Source organism: Apteryx mantelli, chromosome 5, assembly GCF_036417845.1.
Source record: "Apteryx mantelli isolate bAptMan1 chromosome 5, bAptMan1.hap1, whole genome shotgun sequence".
NCBI classification, from domain to species: Eukaryota; Metazoa; Chordata; class Aves; order Apterygiformes; family Apterygidae; genus Apteryx; species Apteryx mantelli.
Genome location: NC_089982.1, coordinates 66,920,624 through 66,948,314, shown reverse-complemented (window position 1 = coordinate 66,948,314; position 27,691 = coordinate 66,920,624). Strand labels below are relative to the sequence as shown.

General features: G+C 39.3%; 1 protein-coding gene and 1 long non-coding RNA gene across 3 annotated transcripts in view; one reads left to right on the top strand and one right to left on the bottom strand.

Moving 5' to 3' along the window:
• Positions 1 to 3,856, bottom strand: part of LOC136992202 (uncharacterized) — a 54,888-nt gene extending 51,032 nt beyond the window's left edge. The window contains exon 1 of the long non-coding RNA XR_010884286.1: positions 3,747 to 3,856. This is a non-coding gene — a long non-coding RNA (uncharacterized lncRNA). The remainder of the gene's footprint in view (positions 1 to 3,746) is intronic.
• A 170-nt stretch (positions 3,857 to 4,026) lies between these two features.
• The window catches only part of RBPJ (recombination signal binding protein for immunoglobulin kappa J region), a 63,509-nt gene continuing 39,844 nt past the window's right edge, over positions 4,027 to 27,691 (top strand). Inside the window, exon 1 of one of the 2 annotated variants that reach the window (XM_067298158.1) lies at positions 4,027 to 4,047. In XM_067298158.1, the coding sequence (XP_067154259.1) occupies positions 4,028 to 4,047 (20 nt within the window). In that variant the 5' untranslated portion in view covers position 4,027. Of the gene's footprint in view, positions 4,048 to 27,265; positions 27,285 to 27,691 lie in introns of those variants that run through there. The other variant, XM_067298159.1, reaches the window with a different exon arrangement.

Here is a 27,691-nt window from a genome sequence, read left to right as displayed (position 1 = left end):
TCAGATGTAAGATACGCTCTGTGGGCAACTGCCTGTTTATTTTCTTTCCTAGACGCGGTTAAACCACATTGTACATCCTGTGCTTATAAAATTCCAGAAGGGTTATATCATAATGCATACTACTAGAATGTGTGATTTATATCACCAGATATAAACTGCTACATCTAGAGATAAACCTACTACTTAAAATGAACTAAAGATTCAGATAACTGTGGTTCCACTACCTATGTTGCTTTTTAAGGTCACTATCTTTTATAAATAGCTAGGATTTTAGAAGACATATTATGAGTCATCTTTTATAAGACTCAGCTAGGGATGGGACTCATTGTGCACATAATAGGTACAGGGTACGTTATACAAATGGATGCAGACAGATCTGTTGTCCTCTAATCTTTCTCCAAGTCAGCTAGACATGAGGCAGTTGCCAAACTAGAAGCCAGATAGCAGTGTTAACTAGTGCTGTGCCCAAAGGAATGAGCTTAGGTCAAGCCCAGAGCCAGCACCGAGCTGGAGAAAGTTTGGTCCAAACTGATTGAACAAGCTGTTGAAATCTTGAATCCTTTTATTACAGCCTGTGTCCAGTGTTCCCTGTTCCCATCTGCCCTTTCTTTCCAGAGCTGTGCTGCTTGGGCTCAGCCAGGCAGCTCCTTCTCTACCATCTGATATGCAAAACTCAGGGCCAAAAGACCTCCTCCCTGGCCATATAGAGGGTCAGTTGCTATGCCTTCTGTCTTTCCTCCTCCTTCCACCTTCAGATCTTGAGAGAATGAGGTAACCATATGAAGGACCTGGGTCTGTCCATACCTGTATGTGTTAGTGAACCCCAAAAAGGAGGAAGTGACCCCATCCCACAGAGTCTACAAAATGAAAGTAAAATAGATTTCCTTATTTAATCACCTTCAGTTTTCAAAGGCAACTAATGATTCTGAGTACCCAACCAGAGTTACTTAGCAAAGCATCAGCTTTAAAGATGGGACAGACTCAATACTTGCTGAAATCAGGTCCTTCAAAGGTGCCTCCAAGCTGTGTTTCTCTAAATCATTTTGGAAATGATAAGCCTGACTCAGAACGCTTCCCCTGGCTTTGGCAGGGCTTAAATAACTTAGTTTTAAACAGTTCAACCACTGATTTGTGTAATAAATACAAAATTTTAAATTATGCAGACCTTGTATTTAAATTTGTTCTTATGTCTCAACTCTGGTAGTGTTTACCATTCACTACAGATCAGTAAGTGGGGCCTGGTTCCTTGAGTTACTAGATGCTTTTGGTTGCCACTGAAGTCAACAGAAATTGAGCACTCTGTACTATGTGATATAAACCCTTTAAGCAACAAGAAGAAAATTCAGTGCACGAACACTGTTAAAAACAGTGTTTTTTTAATCTTTCCTTCTGCCAGACACTCACATAATTTCAGGCTATTGTCTTTGACTTGAATAGTACTCCTGACCTTTTGCACTGCAGATTGTTTATAATTAAAATGAAAAAAAAAATTCAATAGCTATTTGTTTTATAATGTGCCTCTGTCAGAGATGGAAGGAAGTACAATAGTTTTTGTAATTATTAATTCTTCGAAATAATATACTTTCTCCAGGATCCAATTAATTTTGTTATTAATCAAAATGTCTTCTTGGTAAAATATTAAAAGAAGTCTAGACACTGCATTTTATTGTGTGCTATATTTTTAGATTTTCCAGTTTGATTCAAAACACACTAAAAGAGGCGCCTCAGAAAATGACCATCTAGAGACAGTCTATGGCAAAAATCCAGAAACCATTCTTAATGGAATGGAATTAGCATGAGCTGAGATCATTCTTTAGCCTTGGAAAAAAAAAAAAAAAAAGATGTTTTTAGGAAGAGATTTCCAAAGGGATTATGATTTGCTCTCCACAAACAATACAGAGGATTTCCAGTATGCATTGTGCTTTCGATGAGAAGTGCACCTACGGAGGAACCAATCAAAATCCTTTTATAACTGATGAGGAGGGGGAAATCATGATGGGAAAAATGCCCTTAATGATATCAAACAATAGTTGCTTGTACAGTTAGCAGAGTTACAGCAAACTTTGTGGCCAAGCAATCTCTTAAAACATGAGTTTACTCATCTGAGACATTATTCTTCAGTGAATTAATATTAGCAGTGGAGAGTATTTAAGAAAGAACCCCCAAATCATATTAATGGAATTATAGAAAATGTTATCTTTTTTCTTAATTTGGGAGACAGCAGAGGTACTAAGGTGAAGTAATAAAAATGACATAGCTTTCGGGAATCTTTGTGAATTGTCAAAACAATATTGTCTTTGTATATGAAGTTAGATTGATGACAGTGGACACAGGAAGAGGAAGCTGAATAAAGAGACAGGATCGAATCCTTGATGTAAAAGGGTTAATTTTCAAACATAGCGCTCTATTGGACAATCAGACCCTGACCTTGAAATGGTCATGTTATGAAATGGATCCAAAATCCGGATTTTCCTTTAATGTCAAATGTTGGACCATATCCAGATAATTTTATACTTTCTCATTACCATGTCTATCTTAGGAATTCTATTTGAGAGGTCATTACAAGGGTCATTTTATCGGTCGAACAGAGTCTAGTGGACTCAAAAATTTGTATTTACTAAACAAATATATCTTAGGCATTTTGGGTGTGAAAGACAACAAAATTATGAAAATATGCTTTTCATTTAAAGCCACTTTATTTCTCAAAAAAGTGAAATATTATTTATTTAAAAAAAAACTAGTAGATCTTTCTAATTATGGTGCCTTTGGATCTCAGCCTCCTAGAGTTACTTTTATTCAGTTTGGAAAAGAATTTCTGCTTTTCCAATTCCCATTGGTTTTTGAGCTTTGTATGAACTAGTTTTTAAACTAAACTAACAGGAACGAAAAAAATATTTGGTCTGCACTTGTAGAGGATACAGCTATCAAAAGCAATGATATGGGTTCCCCCCAGTCAGTGGTTTTGACTTCCTTTAAAACTTTGGTAGGAAAAACTCGTTGCTCAACAGTTATCAAGGTGCGTTTGTTTTCATATCATTTAAATGATTTTGGCCAGAGCCGGCGTTAAACGTTATTGGCCAAACTTTCACAGTAACTTGACGTTTTTTAGAGAATACTCATTCTATATGGGAGAAAACGTTCTGCCTTGCAGACCCTAGCCACCACCCTCAGCCCCTCGCCCTCTCTGAGGGCGGCCGCGGCCCTCCGTCCCTGGGGCCGGGGCCCAGCTGGGGCAGGCGGGGGCGGCCGAGGCTTGTGACACGCGGCGCCCGGGCTGCGCCAGGCCCGGGAGCCGGGGGGAACCCGGCGGCTCCTCGGGGCCGCGGCGCGCGGCAGGGGGCGGGGCGGTTGTAACGGCCGGCGCGGGGCGGCCGCGCGGCCCCCGGGGAACCTGCGGGGCTGCCCATGCGTTCGGCCCACGGAAACCACAAGGCGGGCGGCCCCCGGGCTGGCTGACATGGGCTTCCCGCGCGGGCGCCTCGCCCGCTCCTCGCGGGGCAGGAGGAAGCGGCCGCCACTTCCCCCACCGGCAGCTCCGGCGCGGGGGCCCGGGCCGGCGAGGCAGCCCCCCCCCCGGGCGGGCCCGCCAGCGGCCCTGCGCCGCGCTCGGGCAACGACCTCTCCCCTCCCCGCCCCGAATGGTTTCTTCCCCCGCTCCCTGGGAACGCTGCCCGGCCTCCCCCCCAACCCGCCGCATTGGTCTAGTCCTCCCCCGCCGCCTCGGAAGACTCAGAAGCGAGACTCACAGGCAGACGCCGGGCAGAGGGAATCCCCCTTCCCTCCCCTCGCTTGACTCTCGCGAGACCTGCCGGTCAGGCGGCGGGGCTGCCGCCGTGCTCTCGCGAGATCTGCCCGGTTCCCACGCCTGCCACTGTTGTGTCTGAGGGGAGAGCCCAGGCGGTGAGTGGGCGGCGCGCGCCGCGCCCCCCGGCTCCGCGTGTGTCTCACGGGCTCGCGCACGCGCGCTCTTCGCGCGGAGAGGGGGCGCTCTCGCGAGAGTAGGAGTTTTGGCGAGAGTTTGTGGAAGATGGCGCCTGTTGTGACAGGGTAAGTGCGGGGGGTTCGCGGCGGCGCGCCGGGAGCGATCTGTTTCTGGGGGTGCCGGCGCGCCGGCCGCGCTGCCCCGCTCCCTCGGCCCCGCTGCCGCCGCTCCGGGGAAGCGAGGGCTCCTCCCCGGGCAGCCCGGGGAGGGCCCTGAGGCGCCAGCCCCGGGGGGCTGGGGTCCCCCCAGGTGGGCTCCCAGGAGGAGGCCCCCTGACCCGCGCCGCGGGCGGCCCCGCGCCCCGGCGGACCCCCGCGGCGGGCGGCCCGGCGGGGCTGGGCGCTCCCCCGCCTCCCCTTCTCTCCGGCTCGGGCGCACCGGTCGGGACTCCGTGCTGGGTCAGTGCTCGTCCCCTCCGCCCCGCGGGAGTCCCTCTCTGCGGGCTGGCGAGCAGCGGAGCCCGGCGGGGAGAGGGGCCTGCGGCGGGCACAGGCCCCTCTCCTGCCTTCTTCTCCCCCGCCGCGGCTTATCCTGCCGCGGGCGCGGACCCCGGGTCCCCTCGGCCACAGACCGGGAGCGGTCGGACAAAGGCTTCTGCTCTTGCGGTTGCGAGAAGTTGAGCGCTGTCTTCTTGCGCTACCTCGGCGCCCTTCGCGTAGCGAGGCCGTCTGGAGGCCCCTTGCCCTCACCGCGCCGGGAGCCGGAGCGGAGCGGCTCCGTCTCCCGTCCCGGGTCGCCGTGAAGCGCTCTAGGTCGCGCTTGGTGCAAGCAGGCTTTGCAATCTTGCTAGCAAGACCCCCGATCCCTCAGGGTAGGGGATGAAGTTCCTCTTCTCTCCTGCCCCCACTCTGTTCACCATTCCCTGAGCTTTGATGAGTTTTGTTAGTTGCCTTCCTACTAGTATTGCGTTGCACTGTTGGGTAGCAGCCTCCTTGCCCCACTAAGCTACACTGGATCATAACGAATGATAGTTGCCATCCCTTTCAACCACACTGGATAATACTTAATTGTGGCTAGCCAGCTGCAAAGTGTGTCACTGTAATAAATAACACCCTCCTAGCCACCTACAGCTGATGAATAATAACAGATTTACTACTGGTATACAGTACACAATCTCACCTGCTGTGTTACATTGAGTGTTGCCATCCTTGCCATGTTTTGAATTCTGCTGCATGTTATAAGTGCCATGTCCTTAATTTGGGGATACAGTGAATGCTTGTGATCTCCCTCTATGTATTCAGGGAAGGGGCACTCAGGAGAAGAGCAGGACATGTCTACACTTCACCTGTTTGTTCTAAACAAAATCCTGGTTGGTGAAAGTATTGCTGTGTATCTCTAAAATGTGGACCTAATTTGATGATTTCACAGTGTATCTGTGACCTTCCGTCTTCCCTGTGGGATTACATTGTCTCCAGCATTGGCTATGTGGTTAGAGAGAGCAACAGCCTGCTTGGGGGTGGGGTGAAGTTGGTGGTTGATGCTTTTGTTCTCATGGAGAAGGTAGCGTTATGGTATTTTGTTGTTTTATTTGGCCACAGTAGTGTTTCCAAATCTTTTCTCTTGTTTGTCAAAAACTAAATTCAAGCTTTTGCTTGATTTCTGTCCTGATAAAGGCATCTTGTGGCTCCTACACATTTTCCTAATTATATGTTCTTTAGGGAAGTGGGTCTTGTTTGTTATGATTCCTGGAGTGTACAGTTTTAGAGGTTAGAGTTGAAAGAATGAAACAAATGCTTTTAAAGTTTGCTCTAAGTGTTAGTCTGTGCTCCAGCTAGGGATTAAATTTTTCCACATTTCTGTTTGTTTACTCATCTGAATATTTGGGCTTTCATTTATTGATTATAAGAGGTTTGTTAAAAGTGATGTCAGGTCTATGATGCTACTTTTGTCCTTCTTGGAGATATGTTAAAGTGTTAAGAATGACAACTCTAGTGTTGTTGTTTGTTTTTTTTTTTATGAAGGATCAAGTAATTTGAATGGTAGAAAAATACAGCATTTAACAGGAATGAAAAAATTGTCTATAGTTTAGGATTTAAATGCTGATGTTATTGCTCAAAATTGTAAGTTGAGTAATTCTCTGAAAAAGTCACGTTGCTTTCTTATGGTTAAGTATTTTAATCTTTGGTAAAAGCAGAAGTCTGTTAAGATTGATTAATGTTATAGTTTTATTGCATCAGGGAGCTGGAGTTTTTTATTTATGCTCCATTTTTGGAGTACAGCTCTGATATTGAGTTGTTTGTGTACATTGGGATTAAAATTTGATGTTAGTTCAGTAATGAATTTTTTCACAAAATATAGTAGTCAGTAAAGACAGGTCTTTTTCCTAGACTTTTTCTAGAAAAGGCTAGAAGACTTCTAGTCTTTTTTTCTTTCTGTAAAAGCTGTCAATTGCATAAGAAGAAATTTGAAATTTAATTTGAAATTAAAAAGCTGTAACTGAAGAACATAGTATCCAAATACTGCATTGTATTTTAATGAATGGCTTCCAAATCTTATAGGTCCTGAAACTTTGAGGTAAAGCATATGGCTTTTCTGTAGGCAATGTAAGTTGAATGTAAAAACAAATTTTTCCTGTGAAAATTGTATGCCTAAAAATAAATTATGATATATAGGGTTACACTATGTTGGAATGGAATAGTAAGGATTCACTACATGAATTGTCTTCCTGGGGGAGTCAAAGTTCATTACCAGTTTCATATTTGCAGCATGTTATACACTTCTGCTCGTATCACAAAGAACATTTTCATCAAAATTGTTTACATGTACAGTATTATGACTGAACCTAGGTTTTTCCAGTGTCAGAACTAGATATAATGAGAAACTGCACAGAAACATGAAACAAGTCACTGGAAATGAACTATTTGACATTTTTTTTAAAAGGAAGTGGTAATTTATGCCTGGAATAATAGGATAGTATTTTGGGTTGTTGTGGAGTATTTTTGTTTTTGCTTGTGAATGGCTTAGGGAAACCCATAATTTTAAGACTACAGAATTAATGAAGATGTTATTTAACTAGAGATGCATATTTTCAGTATGGAACATTTTGTTTTAAATAATTGCTAATACTATGGAAATACCTATGGGCCTCAGTTACATTGAGAATCATTATGCTAGGCCTAATACAACCATACAATAGAAAGAATTTCCACTCCTAAGAACTTAGTTATTTAAAATGAGATAAAATGCAGAATGGTGTCTTCTGTGTCTCACTCGGTAGTCTCAGACAACCTCAATGGGTTGAGACACTCTGTAGTCTTGGACAATACTAGAAAATGGGGCAGGAAGCAATTATGTAAAATCCTTGCAAAGATTCCTATGCCAGTGAACAAGTAAACAAAATTTAGAAAGTGTAAATAAAAATGGTAAATGCTAGACATAACTTTGAGTGTTTGGTTACCAGTGAAAGTCTTTGTAATAGCAGTATACAAGATATTATTTGGATTATTTTTCAAATGGGTTGAGAAGCCCTGAAAAAGACAAAAACAACTAAATGGTCTTATCACTGGTATGGTGTTTTCTATAGGCTCAGTAAGGTAGAAAATATATGCATGTGTTTTAGTAACACTTGTCAAAGTATCAGACTTTTTAAGCTATATGTCTGAATTAGTCATGCCAAAGTTCTGTGGTTAAGAGGTGTTTCCTGATCCAGAGAGCTTACACTTTAAGGGCAAGCAAAAACGCATCAGATCTATGATGACAGAGGAGTATATTTGGTACCAGTGCAGTGAATTTTATCATAGTGATAGTGATCTAGGCATGCCAGCCATCTGGTTGTTTTGTTTCTTTGGTTTTAATGAGAACTTTGGAAAAACTGTTACGAGGTTTTTGAGAGAAGATGGTACTGCTTTGTGGATGCTTGCATGGAGCTCTCCCAGTTATGAGGGCAGCACACGAGAAGTACGATGGTGAAGACATAACAAACAGGTTATCAAAGCTTGCACCTCCTTGAAGATACAGTTCTGCATCTGGATTAATAATTTTGGGATGGGAATTTTGGTTACCAGTGAAAGTCTTTGTAATAGCAGTATACAAGATAGTATTTGGATTGTTTTTCAAACAGATTGAGAAGCCCTGAAAAAGACAAAAACAGCTAAATGGGTTTATCACTGGTATGATGTTTTCCGTAGACTCAGTAATATAGAAAATGTATGCATGTGTTTTAGTAACACTTGTCAAAGTATCAGACTAGTATCAGGCTAGGATGGGAAGTGAAAGGGATGCTGCTGAAGAGACGGGGGGAGACTTGTGTGATCTGGTGTTAGGCTAAAAAAGCTCTGTAGAGAGGACTGTGCAGAATAAATAGAGCAAGGGCAAGCCTGGGTTTCAAAAGATTGAGAAAGGTGCTGCAGTAGTTCAGAAGCAGACTGCTGTGATCATGGGATAAGAGTTTAAGGTACTAAGCGTATCTTAGTGATGTAGTGGGCATTGCAAAGATCTCAAAACCAGGTTATTTCTAGGATCTATAAAGAGTCATGGCTTGAGGGCTGATGCTTAGTTAATGGTCCTGGGCGATAATGACTTGCAGTGGTGGAAGGGAGATTGAAGCAATCATACAAAGAGTAAGACCCGTAGTTTGTCTGTGTTGAGACTGAGCTGATAGTGAGGCATCTGTATGGAGATGTCAGAGGCACAAGCTGAGGTGGTAGTTTGGACAAACACAGCAGGTGTGAAGTAGAAAGTGTATTTCTGATTTGTTGGCAGGGAGAAGGCAGTTAAAAGTGGATTTGTATCCTAGACCTAGATAAAGTGAAGGAGAATGACAAGAGATGCAGGACAGAAAGCTATGAAATAGTTCATAAAATAAAAGGGTGAATGAGGAGGCTCCTTCAGAAGGCTACACTGAGGGAACAATTAGAATGATAAGCGATGAACCAGGAGAAAACAGTGCCAAGGAAACCAGGGGGAATATTTCTGGAAAGGAAGCATTGCTGATAGTCTCGGGTAATTGACAGATCAAGGAAGATAAAGATTAAATATTGATTATGACCTTCATGATAAGGTTTGGCTAAAAGATACTAGAGTAGTTTCAGTGGAGCTCAAGGAATGGTAACTGGATTACATAGACTGTAGGAACAGAGTCTGAGGATAGGAACTTCAGGCTACAGTTTTTACTGTCACTGTAGGTTTAAACAGTGCTTATTAAGATTTGAGTAATAGCATAACTACTGCTATTGTATTGTGTATGGGCACATGATGAGTGTTAAAAGCTGTTTGGAAAAACTCATTTACAATCAAATGAGTAGATAGTTTTGTGTGACTAAACTTTTAAATCATTATCAAGGAGCAAGTCAGTGTCTTAAGTCTGGCTATTGGGAAATCTTTTGTGAACAGTGTATTCTTAAAAGAATATTCTTCTGAGATGCTTACAAATATATTTTGAACCTTTTGTAGTTTCAGTAAGAGCAATTTTATGAAGTTATGCTCTTGAGTTGGATTTTACTTGCTTTAATTGTTTATTCATTATATTAGGTAGCTCAATCATTTCTCATTTACGGTGATTGATATGGAACATAAACTTCAAAAATAATCTTTTTATAGCTTGATTACTGTAGAAATAGAATAATGTGTAGACTGTTCCATTAGGCTTATGTGGTTTCTCCACTTTTTTTTAAATAAAAGTCCAGTACCAATATCTCTTTGCAGTAATTTTTTTTTCTTAAGTATGATATTCTGTACTATGGATTATTTAAATGATCATGAGTTTGTGAGTGAAAGGAGGGAGTGCTCTTTCTTCTGGTTTGCTTTTTGCAATAATAATTAATTACAGTTTCTTTTATAGTCATTATTATAAATTTAAGCAATTTGTGCATTTAAAAGAAGACCGAAAAAAGCTAAAGTGGCCTATAGCAGCCATAACTTACAACGACTGCCTAAAAAAGCTGTAGTATCTTCATGATCAAAGGTTTGGAAACAAGATTTATAGTCAGTAACTCTTTTTTTTTTTTTTTTTTTTAATGAAGAGTACAGTTAAGGTGCATTGCATACCTATCCTATGCTACATTTGTTTTTGTTATAATTGAGCAGAGAAACTGTAATTCTGGATTATAAAATACATATTTAATATAAACAAATATTGTATCTTATGCAATACATTTAAACATCTGTTGGGAATTAAAAATGTAGTTTATCAGTTTCACGTTTGGAGGGCAGATTATGTCAGCAGAATTTTAAGACTTCAGGACATCCTTTCTCTGTAAAAATTATCGCCCTAAATTCTTTGAACGTTAATTGTGAACACTTCATTAGCTGGGCTCCATGGCACTGTTAATATGCTGAATCACTGCTTCCCAAGAGCATTTCACAGTGAAGATGTACTTTTAAGTGGATTTTTTTTTTTTTAATTTGCATTTACTGCATTATTTGAAATAATGAAGCAATTGTAATGTCTGTTTGCTTTAAAATAATTGCTTGTTTTTTCCTGTGTACTTAGGTGAAGAGGGGGAAAAAATAAATGTCACTAGCTATATTGTCAGATGAAACCTAATTCTGTTCACAAAACTGGATATGCATTTTAGTCTATAATATTTTAAGAAAAGTTTACAATTATAGATATAAAATTGAATTCTTAATGAACTGTCATTATTTTTATGTAGGAATACATGTAATGTTTTAATATTGTAAACTTTTCATATTTGCTTTGAACATAACTGCAGTAATTAACAGATTATATGAGGCAAAGAAATAATATGAAATTATGGTCATCTCTTCTTTCCAGTGTAGAAACTTAGAAAATGAAACAGCTTGAAAATTTATTTGAAGAAGAAACTATTAACAGAAAGTAGCAATTTTCATATCATTATACTCTTACTGAGTCTTGGAAAAGTAAACTTTCAACTCAGAGTTTGACATTATCTCATTTCCTGGGGTTCTACTTATGTTGTGGTGCTCTTTATTAATAATTCATATATATTGTGTGTGTGTGTATGTATGTATTTTTTAATGGTTGCTACCTTTTTTTTTTTTTAAATAAGTACCCTTTACAACCTAAAGAAACTCTCATTGCCTATTGGTTCTTGCGTGCAACATCATAGAATTGGACAAATTTTCAGAGCTTGAATATAATAATTTAAAATGATATAATTTTTTGAAAAATACTTCATACTTGTTAACTGGAGTTCAGTTAGCCAGATAGTGATATATGGCCATGTATCTTCATGCTCTTGTGCTTGTAAAGGTGCAAACTATATATTTGCAGCGGTAAACTTTTTACCAAGAAAGAAAGAAGATAAGGGGTTTTGCTATATACTGTGTGAGAAATCTCTTGACTAAGGTAGTATTTTTACATCCTTACAACAGACAGGCTATAACTTCATAAAAATAAACACTATTTTAATGTCCCATTTCATATTTTTTCTAATTTTTGAAAAGCTTGTTCTAGCTACAAAATTTTAACATGAGATGTAATCATTACAGTGTTTTACTGTTTCAGTTATTCAGATTATTTGATGAATAACATGATGCTGGGACATGATTTATTCTTAAAGTGATCTGAACATTTCAGTCAACAGCATATTTCTTCAGTAAGTTTGTTCAGCTCTTTTTTGAACACATCTTTAAATGTAGATAAGCCTTGAAAACTTCCTTGTTGAATTTAAATGTATATTTCTGTAATGAACAGTTTAAATAAAAGTAATGTCATTGTTTCACTTGGAAAGCATGAAGACATTAAGGTGGTTGTATTAAAGTATAACTTTTCCTCATTTGTTTGCTAGTCAAGAGCAAGAACTATCTCATTTTCAATGTAATTGTTTGGCTAACTTGTATGAAGTGGCATTTAATCAGTATATTCAAAATCCAGAACACTTGTTATAATACACAACAGGCTGGCTGTATTGGCAGCTGATCACTTTTGACTGCCCAGCTTGAGATTACACCTGTTGCTTCATTTAATTTTTCTGCTTCTGGTGGGTGAGATTCAAGCGTGTGTGTTACAATGGGTCCTCATTAAAGCCTTTTCATTGCTAATCTAATTATTTATGGTTGTTATGAGAGTATCAAACTTATTTAAAATTTTCATTCTGAGTACCTACATTTTTCCGTATCTGCCAGAAAACAGTCTCTCTCCTGGTATTTTTGATAACACTGCTTGGTCTGTGGAACACTTCATCTGCACCTTTTTTTCTAAGTTACACTTGTGGCATGTTTCCAATGTGTGGTGCTTTGGGAGATTACCAGGAAGCTTGGTATCAGAATGAAACTTGAGCAGGCAGCCATGAAATTCAGGCTTTTCTAAGCTGGAGAAAGGGAACTGAATTGTGTAAAATACTAGACCCTAATTTTTGCTGGCCCATAGTAACAGCACAGAGTAAAAAATACTCTGTAGGCAATATCCTACTTTCCTTTTCCTGGCAGCTCTTATTTTAACTCTGTAATTTAATTTTGGCTGGGAGCAGTGGCAGAGGATCTTGCAGCAGGGTTTGGTTTGCAAGCTGTGGATTAGGGACTGCTGGTGTAGAGAATAAGGTTAAAGTTGTTTGCTCAGCAGAGGAATTCATGAAACCAAGCTTTTATCAGTTTTTGATACAGTAGGGCGCCTCATTAGTGGGTTACTGCTTTCACCGATGTTTTCATATAAAAGGAACTTTAAAATGAAGGGCTAGAGAATCAGAGAGGTGTTTGTGCTCACTCTGAATTTATGGCATTGTGGAAGAGTTTTAAGGCCTGGCCTAATAAAATAAATAATTAAACTTACTCACTTGTTTTGTTGTTGTTGTTCCAGCCATTTGTGTAAAAACTCTTCATGTCCTGTACATGAAAAAACAACAAAAAATCAGAAAAAAACAGTGACTTGCCAAGGTCAAATGCAGAGTCCATGCAGAGATCGGAATAGAATTAGTGTCTCTTGGTTCTGTTATCATTGTGCTGTGTAGTTGTAGGCCGAAATCCTGTTCAGGGTTTGCTGGGTTTTCACAGGTCGAATAGTGTCTTCTCTCCCTACTAGGACTGTGTAAAAGTGAAAGATGAGTAGAAGACATCAGAGGTGCTTAGATTTTTGATCTGTATAACAAAAAGATACAGTAAGGAGGACTAAAAGTAACCATATTCCTAATTAATGTTTTTGTAATAGTGAAGGATATTAGAATGGACAGTAGAAAGATGCTGCTCTTACAGAAATTGAGATGTAAGCAATGGATAGGGCATGGCCAGTGGATAAATGTGACTTCACAAAAAATGAAGTTACACACTGTGCTGCAGTGTGCTGTGGCTATTTCTTTGTATTCCTTCTGTATAGATATTTGTTTTTTAAATTCAAAATACTTTGCTACTTTCCAGTTCAGCCAGCCAGCCCTGGCATCAGTAGTGAGTGTAAGAATTCAGAAAGGAAAAAAAAAAGTTTTATTGGAAGACTGGTATTCTTCTGCATGTGTGTTTCTTTTCACGCTCTCTTAGTTTTGTAGTAGATATACAGTGATGACTAGTAAAAACCTTAATATTGTAATATCTTCCAGAAATGAGGGGGATATAGCAGAACTATTTTGGACATGTCTTTTCTGTCCAAGTATTTTTCTGGCCAAACTTTTTTTCTTCTACTGTTGAGTATTTCTTTGCTAGCACTGAATCCTGGGGGGTTTTGCATTCCATGTTTTTCTTAACATTGTGACGTTGGTATAAGTCTGACTTTTTTTTAAAAAAAATTAACATCTGCATTACAAATCTCTTGCTAATAAATCTCTTGCAGAGCAGTCAATCAAAATAAGTATTTGGGATCAGGCTTCCTCTTTGGAAGAGGCTTGGGACACTTTTGACACACTGGCAAATGGTTCAGTTAGTACAGGTGATACTAACTCTGAATCCCAGTAATCATGTTGGAGTTAGCTCTTTGGAGATACCTTCATGTAAGTACTAAACTTACAATATTAATTCTTTTGCTGCTGATTAGGAAGGTGAATGTGTCTGTAAGTGTGATAAAAGAACAGATTGTACAGAAATAGAAGACGGAGTTTTCCATATTTGAAGTAACTTCTATCCATAAAGGTCATGGGCAATGGGAAAGTTAAAGCATAAAAACTTATTTTATTATCTATTTTAATTATTTTAATACAGATGTTAGCCAGGTTCAGTTTTGGTAATACAGTAAATAAAGTTCATGTCTGCCGTGCTTCCATTTAGATAGTAACACTACCGTAATACTGAGAACTGCATTAAAACAAACATCCGAACTTTGGGATTTTTATTTGCAGTGGGCAAATTACATGTTTTACACAATAGTTAACAGGCAAAACAAAGATGTTATTATGAAACAGTGTTTGAAAAAAGACTTACTGAGAACTTTTGCTCGCAATTAACCTGTTGAAGTGATAAGGCGTACTTCAAATGGTAGCAAAGAAAACGTGGCCCTGTCTCTTACAGTCATTTCCAAGTGCTGCAGGCTGCTAGCATATACAGGATGCTATTTTTATTGGATCTCTTGAGTTGTAGGGAAAATTGTTCTTCTGACTAGCTTCAGCATCTACATCTAACTTTTGAGATAGCAGTAGATGAAAACTGACCTCAGGAGATATACTGAAGGCACTTATTGAGGCCTAGATTGAAGCAAGTCCTTGTGTGAGTGTTCCCTGAATCTTGGGTGAATTTCCGTACATAAATAAAATATATAAGAAAAAACTCTTTGGACGTATCCAGTTGTTTTCCAATATTTCATCCAGACATTTTTCTGGACAAACTCTTTATTCTCTGTGCTTTACAGTACTTAGAGAACAATCAGAAAAACTGAACTGAATCTTACCTGTTTCACCTTATTGCTGTATGGCACTTAGAGCTAGCAGTAGACTAGTTAGACTTGTCAGTTTGCAGAGTCATTAAGATAATACTGCATCAGTTCAGATTTGAAGGTTTATCCTTTTCAGTTGGAACAATTCTTAAAGCCCCCCCCCCAAAAAAAAAAAAAAAAAAGAGACCTACATTTGCCGGGAGTTATTAGGCAGCGATGAGTTTTACATGTGTGGAGATAAGAGACTTCTTCACCTACCAGGAGAAGTTTCCTATATGCTTCTGTTGTATAGGATTCAAGTTCTGGTTACTGTTGTTTAAGGTACTTTCTTAACATAGATTATATTGGTTACTTGATACTTCTCTGTTGTCTTCAGTTTTTTCCTGCTTAATGTCCTGATTTTAGGCTTCTTCCTTCGGTCATGAAGGTCTTGTCACGTTTGGTCTTTTTTTTTTTTTTTTTTTTTTTTAAAGATGGAAGATACTATCCTTGCACTCCCCAAATAGTTTTTCTTATATTTTCTCCTTTTTGTTTTGAAATTATTTGAAGAATGTTTATAGCCACTGCCTGACATTCCTTTCCTTTAATTCCAATTTAGATCCAGTCAATTCTGCTTCCTCTTGTTATATTTACAGCATATTGAAATGACTTTTTTTTTTTTTAAACTTAATTGCTCTCAGTCTTGTTCTCCCCTGAATTTTGTGACCAGGAGCTTTACTCCTACATCTCTTTTTTATGGTCTAATGCACAGAATAGTTTTTCTCCCCTTTTCTTTCTGTGGAGTTTCTATATAAGCCCTCTTCTCTTTGTCCTTGGGCAAGCTGTGTTCAGTTATCTTTCTTTAGTGCAGTATTTCTTAACAGAGTTGTTGCTTACTCTGGATCTGTCATGTTCCTTTTTCTCCCCAGTTTTTGCCACTGCTGGCTGCGTAAGGCTTATGAGGTACTAAACAGAGCATCATCTCCATTATCTGCAGAATGGGGAAGTCGCTGTTTCTCCTCAACCAACCTGATAAATTAACAGCCGCATGTTGCAAGTCAGGTCCAAACCCTGATCCTTGCTTTTGGGACTTGGAACTTGGTCAAATGAGTGTCTAACCTTGAGAGACGGTGTTTCTACTGAGCACTGGAACTCTGCTTGTTTCCTAGCTGTGCTCATTGCCATACTTTACAGAACTTGTGAGGATATGGGAAAAAAATTAAAGGATTCAAGAACCTCTAATATCCTCTGTAACAAAAGACAAAACATTGACACAGAGAGATGAAGAAAATTAAGCATATGGGGGAAGCCAAAAAAGATCGTAAGCATTAACAATATGAAGGCAGGAAATGTGCTCCAGAAGGGGGAGAAAGAAGAAATAGTGGAAGATTGCTTTATTTTGGAGGAGTTTCATTATTTCTTTTCTCTAGCCTTCTCTCTTTTGAAATGTCATGCTCCTTTTCATGATTTTAGAAGTGTGTGGGAAGCTATTACTATTTTGTTATCCTCCTGCTAATCCAAGAGGGACAGATAAAATAGAACTTTGAATGAGTTCAGAGTTATTACTGCAATTTGTTGCTCGTGGCTTTGTAGGGAATATATTGAAAGCTGTGAAGAAACAGGACACTTTGTTCTTACTAATATAGTGTATTTCTAAAGCAACAAAACTGGGTGAAAGGATTGTTTTTGAAGTGATGAAAGTAAACAAGGAGATCTTAGATCAGCTTCTGAAAGCTAAACTCTGTAAATAAACATTGCCTAAAACTTGTGTGTGTGTGCAGATAAACTTCAGGTTGTTTATTATACAGCTTTATGTTATACCACTTGCGTTAATATTTGCTGTACAGAAAGTTTCTCCAAAACTAGGATGGTTTAAAACAGCATAGATAACTTTCTGTATTAAATTGTAACTTTTCCTTTTGCCTGGTTCAGTGGTTGAATGTGAACATTAGATTTGCTTTTCATAATACCTTTGAGGACCTTATAGAAATAGTATACACGCTGGGGTCCTTTTAATGTAGGTTAAAAACTACTGTTTTGATTGAAATATTTCTCTCCTACATTTGTTTTTCTCCTCAGAGAATGAATCTTTAATAGTTTGTCGATCTGGTATACACTTGCCATGAACTTGTATACCGTTGTTGTATCACAAAAAATACTTATTTTAAAGATTAACATCGAGGTATTCCTGTGGTAAATATGTAGCAATGGTGCACTTTTTCTTTCAATACTGAGTCTGCTGCCTCAGTTTATTCTCTGTGATTAAGCAGCTCATATAACCCATTGGCTAAAGCAATGCCCCCTGAGTTTTGGGATAAAATAAAATAAAATAAAAAAAGGCATGTCCTGTGGATATCAGAGTCAAATAAGAGATCCCACCAGCCAGCCTTGATGTGGACAACTTTTCTTTTTTGATGAAAGGAAGCTTTGAAAATTCGGTCTTGCAACACTGGACCATTATTGTAGAAACAGGAAGCATACACTTAAGCTTCATCCCAGATCTTCATTGCTCCCTCTGTCTGTGGCCTCTTGCTTTTTTCAGCTGGTTTCTTAATTTCTGTCTTGGAAGCCAAAAGTAACTTCATGCTGTTCTCCTAAGAACTGAGTCATTTATCAGCTTCTCCTTTGTCAAATATCTGTAATGGAATCCACCAAGTTTTCTTCTGGCTGAGGCTGTTTATTGCACTGTCCACTTGCTTTTTCTGTTTCTGTCTCAGTCCTCTCATTTCCTTAGTCTGTGTGTGTTCTCTCTGCAGTGTCTACAACTAACTGTATCTGTTAGAAACATCTTCCTGAGGACTCTAAATTCATAGCGCACTATGTCTTGGCACCATGTCATTCCTGTAGGTAGCCAGTATTCACCTGGAACTTAAACTGCTTACAGACTCTTTTCTGTTGGGTGGCATGCAGATTTGGAGCCCTTTTAACAGGGACCCTAGCATGCTTGAAAGGACAGACCATGTCTGTTCTCATTACAAGGACAATTGGGATAACTGGAGCTCTCAGGACCTCTCTGCGTTCCTTGTGTGTTCTAAAGAGTGGTGCCCTGTTACTGAGTATGTCTTAGATTTGCCCCAAGGTGTGCTGGCATAGTTGACCTGATCTTCTTGTAAGGATATTTTTAGTAGTGTAGGTGAGCAGCTGTTGGGTGCCCATCATGGCATTGTCTATGTAGTTAAATGAAAGATATGTTTCCTAAAGCACGTTGTGCTTTTAGCTGGCAAATTCTGTGAAAAGCTGAAAAATCCTTCCTTTGGGGAAGAACTTAAAAAGTTCGAGCTGGGCCTGCAGCTTCCTTTATAAGAATGTCTTATTCTGTTCTTAAAAATTGGAAACATCTGGCAGCAGGGCTGTTTTGCATATGGGGCCAAAGCAGAACTGCTTAGGACCCTCAAATGTAGAAGCTCTGTTTTCTTATTTATTTAAATTTTCCTTTTGAAAAGCAAATGCGTGACTAGTGGAACTTCATTTTGCTTTCTGTTTTGGTTACAGATTGCAGTTAATGAAACATTTGAATTATTGTACCACAGATGACAACTGGCTTCTATATGTATCTTCAGTCGACTATGGCATTTTATTGCCGTGTTCAGGTCAGAAGTAAATATCTGTGGCTTCTGAGCCATGTGACTTGCAGGCTGTTCAGGTGCCACTCCAATATGAAGCTGGCTTTGTTGGTGTGTTTAAGCTGAATTTTAGTACAGGGATGGGGTGACCCTGCAAGGCTGATCATACTGTTAATGTCACGTTGCTTTGGGATTCTCCTGCACATCTAGTCTAGCCCTGTTCTATAGTAGGACTCTCCCTGGTGTCTTGTCCACACCACTGATCTCCAGAATGTGTCTTTTACTATCTAAAGTGTGCTTGGACTGTGTGAGGGGACAGCTACTAATAAAGGCTGTGTTCATTCCTGGCATCATCATTAGGCTCAGAAATCCCCTGAACTGAAAATAGTCATAAGCTAGGAGAAAGTTCAGGGGAAGTACCATTTAGCCTTGTCTGGTTCTTCCTCTTCTCCAGCTGTTCATTATTCCTACTGCTGGAGAGAGGTGGCTGGCTAGCTGGCCCCTGGCCCCAATCAGTACGACCCCTATATCCACCCTGCACCTCTGGGTGTGCTGTTCGAGCTCTGCCCTTCTTCCTCGTCTTTGCGTCTCACTTTGCAGCAGCCAAGGGGGATGTGGGGGAGTGGATGGACAGTAGTCTGGGGCTGGGGAAGAGGCTGGACTGTGTCAGTATTAAGGTAGGTAATGATGTGTGTGTGTGTACACGTACGCATGCGTGTTTGGAGGCATCCTAGTCTCTTCCCTCCTGCTTTCTTGAATCTTCTACTACTGCAAAGTTGACTTTTGTTGCTTGGAGAAATTCTAGGGGTAGGAAAATTAACTTTTGCTACCTCACTGTTGCAGTTTTGGTCTGCTTCTTTCACTTTTTTGTTAAGGTATGGAAACATTGAAGACTTGATGGCTTTTGTGTCATATATATGTTCTTGTATTTAGCTGTAGGGAAGTTGGTCTTCCCCCCCAGAGGGAGTTTCTGGTGTAAATGGAAAAAAATACAAAACAGAAGTGAAAAATACCTCAGGCTTCCAAACCTGCCCCTCACATTTCACTTCTCCCACTACCCTCCTCATCATAAAAACAGTCTGCAGTTCTTCCTCTGTCCCCACAGTAATACTATTTAAAGAATTAGACAACTTTATAGATAATGTGGTAACTTGGCACACAAATTATTGCAACAACCTGTGAACCACTGAAGAAATAAGAAATGTAAATTACACAGTGAAATACTTTTCTGGTGTTTATCTTTAAATTGCCAGAATGTTTTATTAGGCTTTCTTCAGGCTAGTAAACATAACATAATTTGATACCTGTTCCAAGAGGTTTATAGTCATAAATAAAATTAGTATACATCCCATGCTTTTTGTATTTAAAAATACATTTAAGCCAGGGGCCCTAAAAGTGTGTGTAACTCTACATTTAAGTTGTGTTTCGGAATTTATAAGTTGTCATTAGAATTCTAGAGACCCTCTGCTTGTAATCTGACAGTTGAACAAACAGTGGTTTTTCTTTTTCTTTTTACTTATGCCTGGGTGACCAGCATGTAGACAACAAACTGAAAAGACTTGCAAGATCAAATACTGATATTATATTCGATATACATGTATGCTATTATGACAGTATTTAAAGCTTCCCGTAGCCATATAAGATAATTTAAACACTTTAAATTGACACTCTGAATTTCCCTTATTTGTTTTGACTGTTTTGCATATGCTTTTGTCAAGTAACAGATATATTTTCCCCAAGTTGTTCTACAAGCAGCAGCACTAGTAGACCTATGTTTCCTATGTATGTATCCTTTATGGTGAGGAAAGTATAGGGAAAATAACATGAGCTCTTTCATCCCTAGTGGGCAAAGTGTAACTTGTAGTTTAGCTAAGCATATGCTTACTGTCCAGCCAAATGGCATATGCAAACTGACTTTCCAGCTGTCAAACAGTATGTAATTCCAAGTTCTGCTTGTCTGTCTTCAATCCCATCAGTATTTTGGATATATCTATCCAGCACCCAGTTTTCACAAAACTTGAAACAACTTAATTATCTTTGAAAATTCTGCTCTTCTTTTAAATTCAGTTATTGATTTGTGGGTTCCAAAATTATTGGAAGGAATCAGTTTTATACCATAAGCTTCATTTTTTAGTAAACTGGGAAACAAAAAGAATGAAGGACACTTAGCTGTTAATAGAATACTAATCCCACTGTCTGGACACATCACGTTGCCCATATTTTCCAGAACGCGTTGATGCCTTGGAAGAAGATACTCTCTCTCAAAAGGCTGAATTATAAGCTGTAACTTCTAATATAGACCATCCCCTGATTCTGTTTAGATTGAGACTTTTTTTTTCATTTATCTTGGCTGCACAGGCATCTGCATGTTTTAATTCATGAATTGGACTTCCCCATATGATTTTTAACCCTTATCGATTGCATTTGTCCACAATTTTCCTGTTTTTCTTGGAGAACTCAGTTTGCCCTGTTTGAAGCAGTGGTAGGCAGGATTTGCAGAAAGGAAATCTCATTATTGATTAGAGCATTGCACATACTACACACTCAGCCATTCCTTGCTAGCTATTGTTTTTAAACCAGTCAAGATATGAGTGAGGCAGTGGTGGCTGCTGACTAAAATTCTTGCTTAAATTTGGTTGTTTAGCTCTTCTTAACAGTTTTGAGAATTCACTTTCCCGTCTGGCTTGAATGTACTTGAAAGGATGAGACAATGTTTTGAAAAGAGGTTGGGTTCAGAGCTGAGCAGTTGGAGTCTTCACAATACTGCTTAGGCATGCTTATCATGCAGTAAAATCCTTACACAAAAATTTATGCCAGCACAAGCATTATTCTGGGAAACCAGTGTTGTAGTAGACACATGCTCAAGATCAAGCAGAAGTTAAACTCTGCTGGGTAAAACTTTAATTGAAAATGTTAGTTCTTTAAAGACTTAATATATCTAGGTCTAGTAAAATTTTCAGCAAAAACGTTCTTGTTTTCAAGTTGGCTTCATAGTTTATAATGTACCTTATTAAGGTGCAGGGAGAAGTTTTAACTGTAATTTGCATCTATGTGGAGTTTAAATTTGACAAACCTGAAAAGCAAGCCTACTTGAATTAAGTATGATTCACACAATTTCCATTTTAAAAAATGGACAATATAACTGCTTTGCATTTGTGCTCTGCAGAACCCTTTTCTTCTGAAAACTTCCCAATATAAACTACTTTGGCACAAGAGGAACATGTATGACTGCATAAAAGAACTCTAATACTATAGTACCAGAAGAAGGGATGTTTGCCTGCTGACATCTCAAACACTAAATCTAAACTTTTCATATGGTTATTATAACTACACTGTGATGTAGAGTAGAAGTGTATTTTGGAGTGTCCATTTAATTGTCTTGTTCAGAGATCGTTGACCCATTTACTGTAACAGTTTTTAAAAACATTGCATATTTGATGATAGACTTTGTAGGGCTTATTTCTCTGGCAGTTTGCATTTTTAAAAAGTAAAGTTTTACAATTAAAAATAGCAGTGACAGAAATAAACTTCTAACTTAGATTATTTAAACATAAATTTGTTGTTATATGTATCCCCTTTTTCCTTTCACAAAATCTAGTAAATTAGTTGCATTTATTAAATGGGAATTTGAATTTCTATGTCTTTCTTATGAGGGCACCCTCTGAATTATTTATTTCAGCTGCAGGGATGCAGCTGAAATAAAAAGTAATGACTTTACCTATGAATCAATTTAACAAAAAAAAATCCAAAGCTGTTAAATCTTTTAGATTTTTTTCATTAAAATGCAATTTTCTAAGTATTATCTAATTTTACTGTCTAGTTATGTGACCTTCAAGTTTTAAGAATACTCTGCTTATACAAAATGCTCCTCAGCAGGAAGCTGTTAGCACAACTACAGTGAAAGAGGTTGATGACAAAAAATGGCCTCCAAATTATTTAGCTGTCCTAGAACGTGAAAAAGAGCCTTCGCATTCTCCAGGTTTTTTGGGATATGTGTTTATTGCTGCTGTTTTTATATCCATGGAATGATGTATTCATGGGATGATGTGTTCATAAGCTTAATTATGAAACAATATACTTGAGATTGATTAATTCTAGGATACTGACAGGTCATTTTGCAACTGCACACAGTTAATGTTAGTGTAACCACTAATTCCTGGGTGATGCAATAATCCTTCCCTCCCCTCCCCCCAAAATCTAGGAAAGCCTGCAATTTTGTAAAACAGGTTGTTGCCAAATACAGCTTTGTTAAAAAGTATATGTTTTCGTAGGGTTTGTTCCATCATTTTTTGTGTGTTTAAGAAACAAATTTTATTTGAGAATTTGGAAAATATTCTGTGAATGAAAACCCACTTATAATGAGTTGATACCTATTCTCTGCTAATTAAATACTGATGTCATTTATGAATTGCTGTTTTACAAATGTGGAATCAGTGGGTGAAACACTGTTGCACAGAAGTAAGCTTCTATAACTCTAGTAATTTTCTTTTAATGAGTAACAGGAGTTGCTTCTATTTTACATTTTGAAGGATTACTGCACTGTGGAAGTTGGAGGAGGAAAGTGAAAGGCAAGGTTACAGACTCTGTAGTAATAGTGTGTTTCAAAAAGAAAGGTTCTAAAATATAAAAAGTTGATTCAACTAATTGAGTTGCTGGAGGAAAGGAGTTGATACGAAATAGTCCCCATTTCCTAAAGGTGTTGTTTAGAAGTGTAAAAATATTGCTGTAAAGATTTCTATATATGTCTCTTGAAACTTTTACTTTGGTGGTCTAAGCTGTTAAGAACCCTCTGCACTGTATATTCTATTTCTGTCAGAGCTTATAGTTCCTGAAATAAGATCGGCAGAGGGAATGTACAAATTCTGTTTTTTATTAAGTAATTTAAAATACAGTAAAAACGTGACTAAACTGTATCTGTGGAGCACCACAGAATCACTGAATAGTTGGGGTTGGAAGGGACCTCTGGAGATTATCTGGTCCAAACCACCAGTTCAAGAAGGATCAGCTAGAGCAGGTTGCCCAGGACCATGTTCAGTTGGGTTGTGAATATCTCAAAGGATAGAGACTCCACAACCTCTCTGGGCAAAGTGTTCCAGTGTTCAACCACCCTCACAGTGAAGGAGGTGGTTTTTTTAATGTTTACATGGAATTTCCTGTGTGTCAATTTATGTTCTCTTGTCCTGTCACTTGCCATCAGTGAGAAGGATCTGGCCCCATCCTCTTGACACCCTCCCATCAGATGTCTATAAACACTGATAAGATCCCCTCCCACCCCCCAAGCCTTCTCTCCATCAGGCTAAACAGTCCCAGCTCTCTCAGCCTCTCCTCATGTGAGAGATGCTCCAGTCCCTTAATCGTCTTTGGGGCCCTTTGCTGGACTTGCTTCAGCAGGTCGATGTCTCTCTTGTACTGGGGAGTCCAGAGCTGGACCCAGCACTCCGGATGTGGCCTCACCAGGGCTGAGTAGAGGGGAAGGATCACCTCCCTCGACATGCTGGCAACACTCTTCCTGATGCACCCCAGGATACCATTGGCCTTCTTGGCCACAAGGGCACATTGCTGGCTCATGTTCAGCTTGTTGTCCACCAGGACCCCTAGGTCCTTCTCTGCAAAGCTGCTTCCCAGCTGATCTGCCCCCAACCTGTACTGGTGCCTGGGGTTATTCCTCCCCAGAGGCAGGACTTTGCACTTCCCTTTGTTGAGCTTCATGAGGTTCCTATGCCTATTTCTTCAGCCTGTCACAGTCCCTCTGAATAGCAGCACTACAATTTGGTGTATCAGCCATTCCTCCCAGTTTTATATCATCTGTGAACTTGCTGAGGGTGCATTTTGTCCTGTCATCCAGGTCATTAATGAAGATGTTAAACAGTGTTGTCCCCAGTGTTGACCCTTGGGGGCACCACTACTGACTGGTCTCCAGCTGGACTTTGTGCCTCTGATCACAACCCTCAGAGTCCAGCAGTACAGCAAGTTTTCGGTCCACCTCACTGACCGCTTATCTAGCTCGTACTTCTTCAGCTTGTATATCAGTGTTGTGGGAGACTGTGTCAAAGCCATTACTAACGTCAAGGTAGACAACATCCGCTGCTCTCCCCTCATCCACCAAGCCAGCCATCTCGTCATAGAAGGCTGCCAGGTTGGTTAAGTATGATTTCCCCTTCATAAATCCATGCTGACTACTCCCAGTCAACACGTGTCTGAAAATACTATCCAGGATTAGTTGCTCCATCACCTTCCCAGGGATCGAGGTGAGGCTGACTGGCCCGTAGTTCCCTGGGTCCCTTGTGAAGATAGGGGTGACATTTGCTCTCTTCCACTGCTCTGGAACCTCTCCCAATTGTCATGATTCAAAGATAGTTGAGAGTGGCTTTGCAATGATGTTGGCCACCTCCCTCAGCACTTAGGTGCATCCCATCAGGGTTCATGGACTTGTGGTGTATGTCCAGTTTAAGTGTTCTCTAACCTGATCCTCTTCCACCAAGGATGTCTTCCTTGCTCCAGAATTTCCCTCTGTGCACAGGAGCTTGGGATTCCTGTAGGCTGATCTTGTCAGTGAAGACTGAGGCAAAGAAGGCATTAGATGAAGAAGGCATGAAAGCCCACTTTTCTAATAGTACACTGCTGCCAAAATGGGAGGTCATGCTCTCCTCTGGGTGTTCCTGTTGTCTGCATTGCGGTGGCACCGATACTCATTGGATTGCTGATTGTGTCAATGAAATTCACTCCCCCTACTCCCCTAAAAGATTTTTATTTATTTATTTATTTATTTATTTATTTTACTGAGTTACTGATTTGAATCAGTTTGTAGAAGGATCTGAAAAGTGCAGGAGCTTGGTGTGAGGGCAGGACAGGATAGCCAGGAGCATGCTGGCGGGCCAGGCCTCTGTTGCTTGGTGGTCACAAATCATTACAGCTCAGCCGTTTGTGAAACCTCAGTCTAACTGTGAGCTGAAGAGACTGGGACACAGATATGTTTGCTTATCCTGACCTAGCAGGATAGGTGGGAGAGACATGTAAGACCATGGTGTCTTAAACTTTCATAGCTAGACTTGTCAGAGAATGGTTTGCTTAAACCTTACAGATGTTAGAATACTTAGCTGTTGTTTTGCATTAAGTTCTGTCTGTCTGCAGTTGGGGTGACAGTAGCCTGATATTTACTCTGATAAGTAGTCTAAAAACTATTCTAACCTAAACTTTGACTACTGATGTTAGTCTGACAGTACAATCTCTTAATTATGCTTAATGTAAAAAACAAAGAAGTCACTTGCCCTAGAACATAAAGATTAATTTTCTTCCCTAATTTTTAACAACTGATTCAAGTCACTATAAAATTTTATAGTGTGCCCTTTTCTAACTTTATAGGTAATATTCTGCTGTGCTTTATTTGCTAAACTCTCTTCTGTGAGAGTTTACAGGCTTGCTAGAATCTGAGGGAAAACAAGCTTAGCTTCCTCTTATATATAACCTCTTTTGGCTTCTGGTAAAGGTGAGTTTGCTGAGGTTATTAAATTAACAGCTTTCTGCAACCAAAAGCACTGTTTTCCCTTCTCTTCTCTGCTTCGCAGTGTGTTAAGTGTTTTGACAGGTTCATGGGCTGAATTGGTTCCCTAAGAAGCTCTGGAGCTGGTGCAGTGGAAGGCAGTTGAGGGGATAGGACTGGGACTGCCATTCAGTGGCAGCTTTTTAGACATCTTGGATTAGTATGTTCTCCTTGTTTTTACATTGATAGGAAGTAGTTGCTGTAGTAATGAAAATCCCTTGTTTGTGTGGACATAGGGTAAGGAAAAGTGCACAGAAGAGTGATTACCTATTACCTTATTTGAACAGTGGTTAGAAATTTCTAACTGACCTATTACTATCACTGTTGAGAACTTGTAACACTCTTTAAGAGATGTTGGAAAGAAATGGGTATTTACTTGTATGGTTAGTGAGGTTCAGCTGTTTTTTTGAGAACCTTCTTCCTCTGCAAGTTCTGTACTGTTCTTTACCACTTCCTTGCAAAGTCATTCACGATTTCTGCTTCTATTATGTATTTTTGGCATTGCAGTGAACACTGGCGATTCTAAGAAATCCCTGAACCTTAAGATTTTGTGATTTTTTTGTAAGTTGACTTCTGTATAGAACATTAATGTTTATCTTCCAGTTAGGTATTTATTCCGGAAGGTATATTTAAAGAGAGGAAACTGTTCTTTGAACATTGCAGAGATTTGAACATTGAAAGCAAGGTTGAGCAAAACCTCTGATACTAGAATATAGAGGAGGTTCCTATATTGGTAGGAAAGTGGCCTAACATGTCTTTTCTCTTGTCTAATTTGTGACTTTTGTCAAGTAATCAGGCAACAGAGGCAACAATTAATGGGTTTATTAACTTTGGTTCCTCATGTATCTAAGAATTTCCTGGTTCAGAGTAAGTCTTACTGGCAATTTTAGGCAGATAAACTGTGAAAAGCATTGCTTTATAACTCACTATCTGTGTTCTTACCATATTTAGAAATTTAATTCCTTAAAGACAGGGAGGCTGTTTGTTTTCTGATTGGCACTTCAGTTACAGTTTAGTAGTAGGGACATAGAATCACTTTCTTAAAACTAAATAATCAAATTCATGTTCATATCCATTCATAGGTGATGTCTAAGGTTAGAAATATGGTGCTTTGAGATCCAAGAGGAAATCTGCAGGGCTAGATGTAAAAGAAAAATTCTAATAACTGTATGCTGAGCAAAGTAGTTGTCATCGAAAGCTGTAAATGTGGAACCTTACATTTTATAACCATGCTTCAGACTGTTTTTATGTATTAGCAGTTTACCATTATTTTAGTGGCTAATTTTGTGAACTATGTGCATTAATTTTTACCTTTTCCTAACATTCTCTTTTTTCTTTTGTTTTGAATGGATGGATGAAAAACTAGTGGATGGAAGATAAAACTAATGAGCCTTACATTGCACATTCCCTATGCAGTTACAATAGCTGAGCCAAATTATATTGTGTTTTAGGGACTGAGATTCTGTTGGCATGCTGATTTTCAAGCTGATATCTCTTTCAGTTGCTAAGGTAAGTGTGTGAAAAATCTGCAGTTTCCACTGAACACTTGAGCCAACATTATTAGGGATTCAGTCAAAATTTAAAGGGATCTTAATAAATGGAGCAATTCTTTGATAGTGTTTCTCAAATTCCACATGGTTCTACCTTTTTAATAGTGTGCTTTAAGTCAAAAATTTCTAAATTCTTTAGTATACTTGAGATCTTTGGGCTATTTTAGCTTCTTGCAGCATACCTACAGCAAAAATTAAAAGCAGGGAAATATACCTCCAGATATACATTCAGGCACTTTCTTGTTCTTAAATAAGCTGTCATTACTTCATTTTGGACTGATCCTTTGATTCTTGGAATCATGTAAAAGTATAGTGATTTACTGTGTTTTTTCCAAATGTAGGTTGACTATTATAAACAAGCAAATC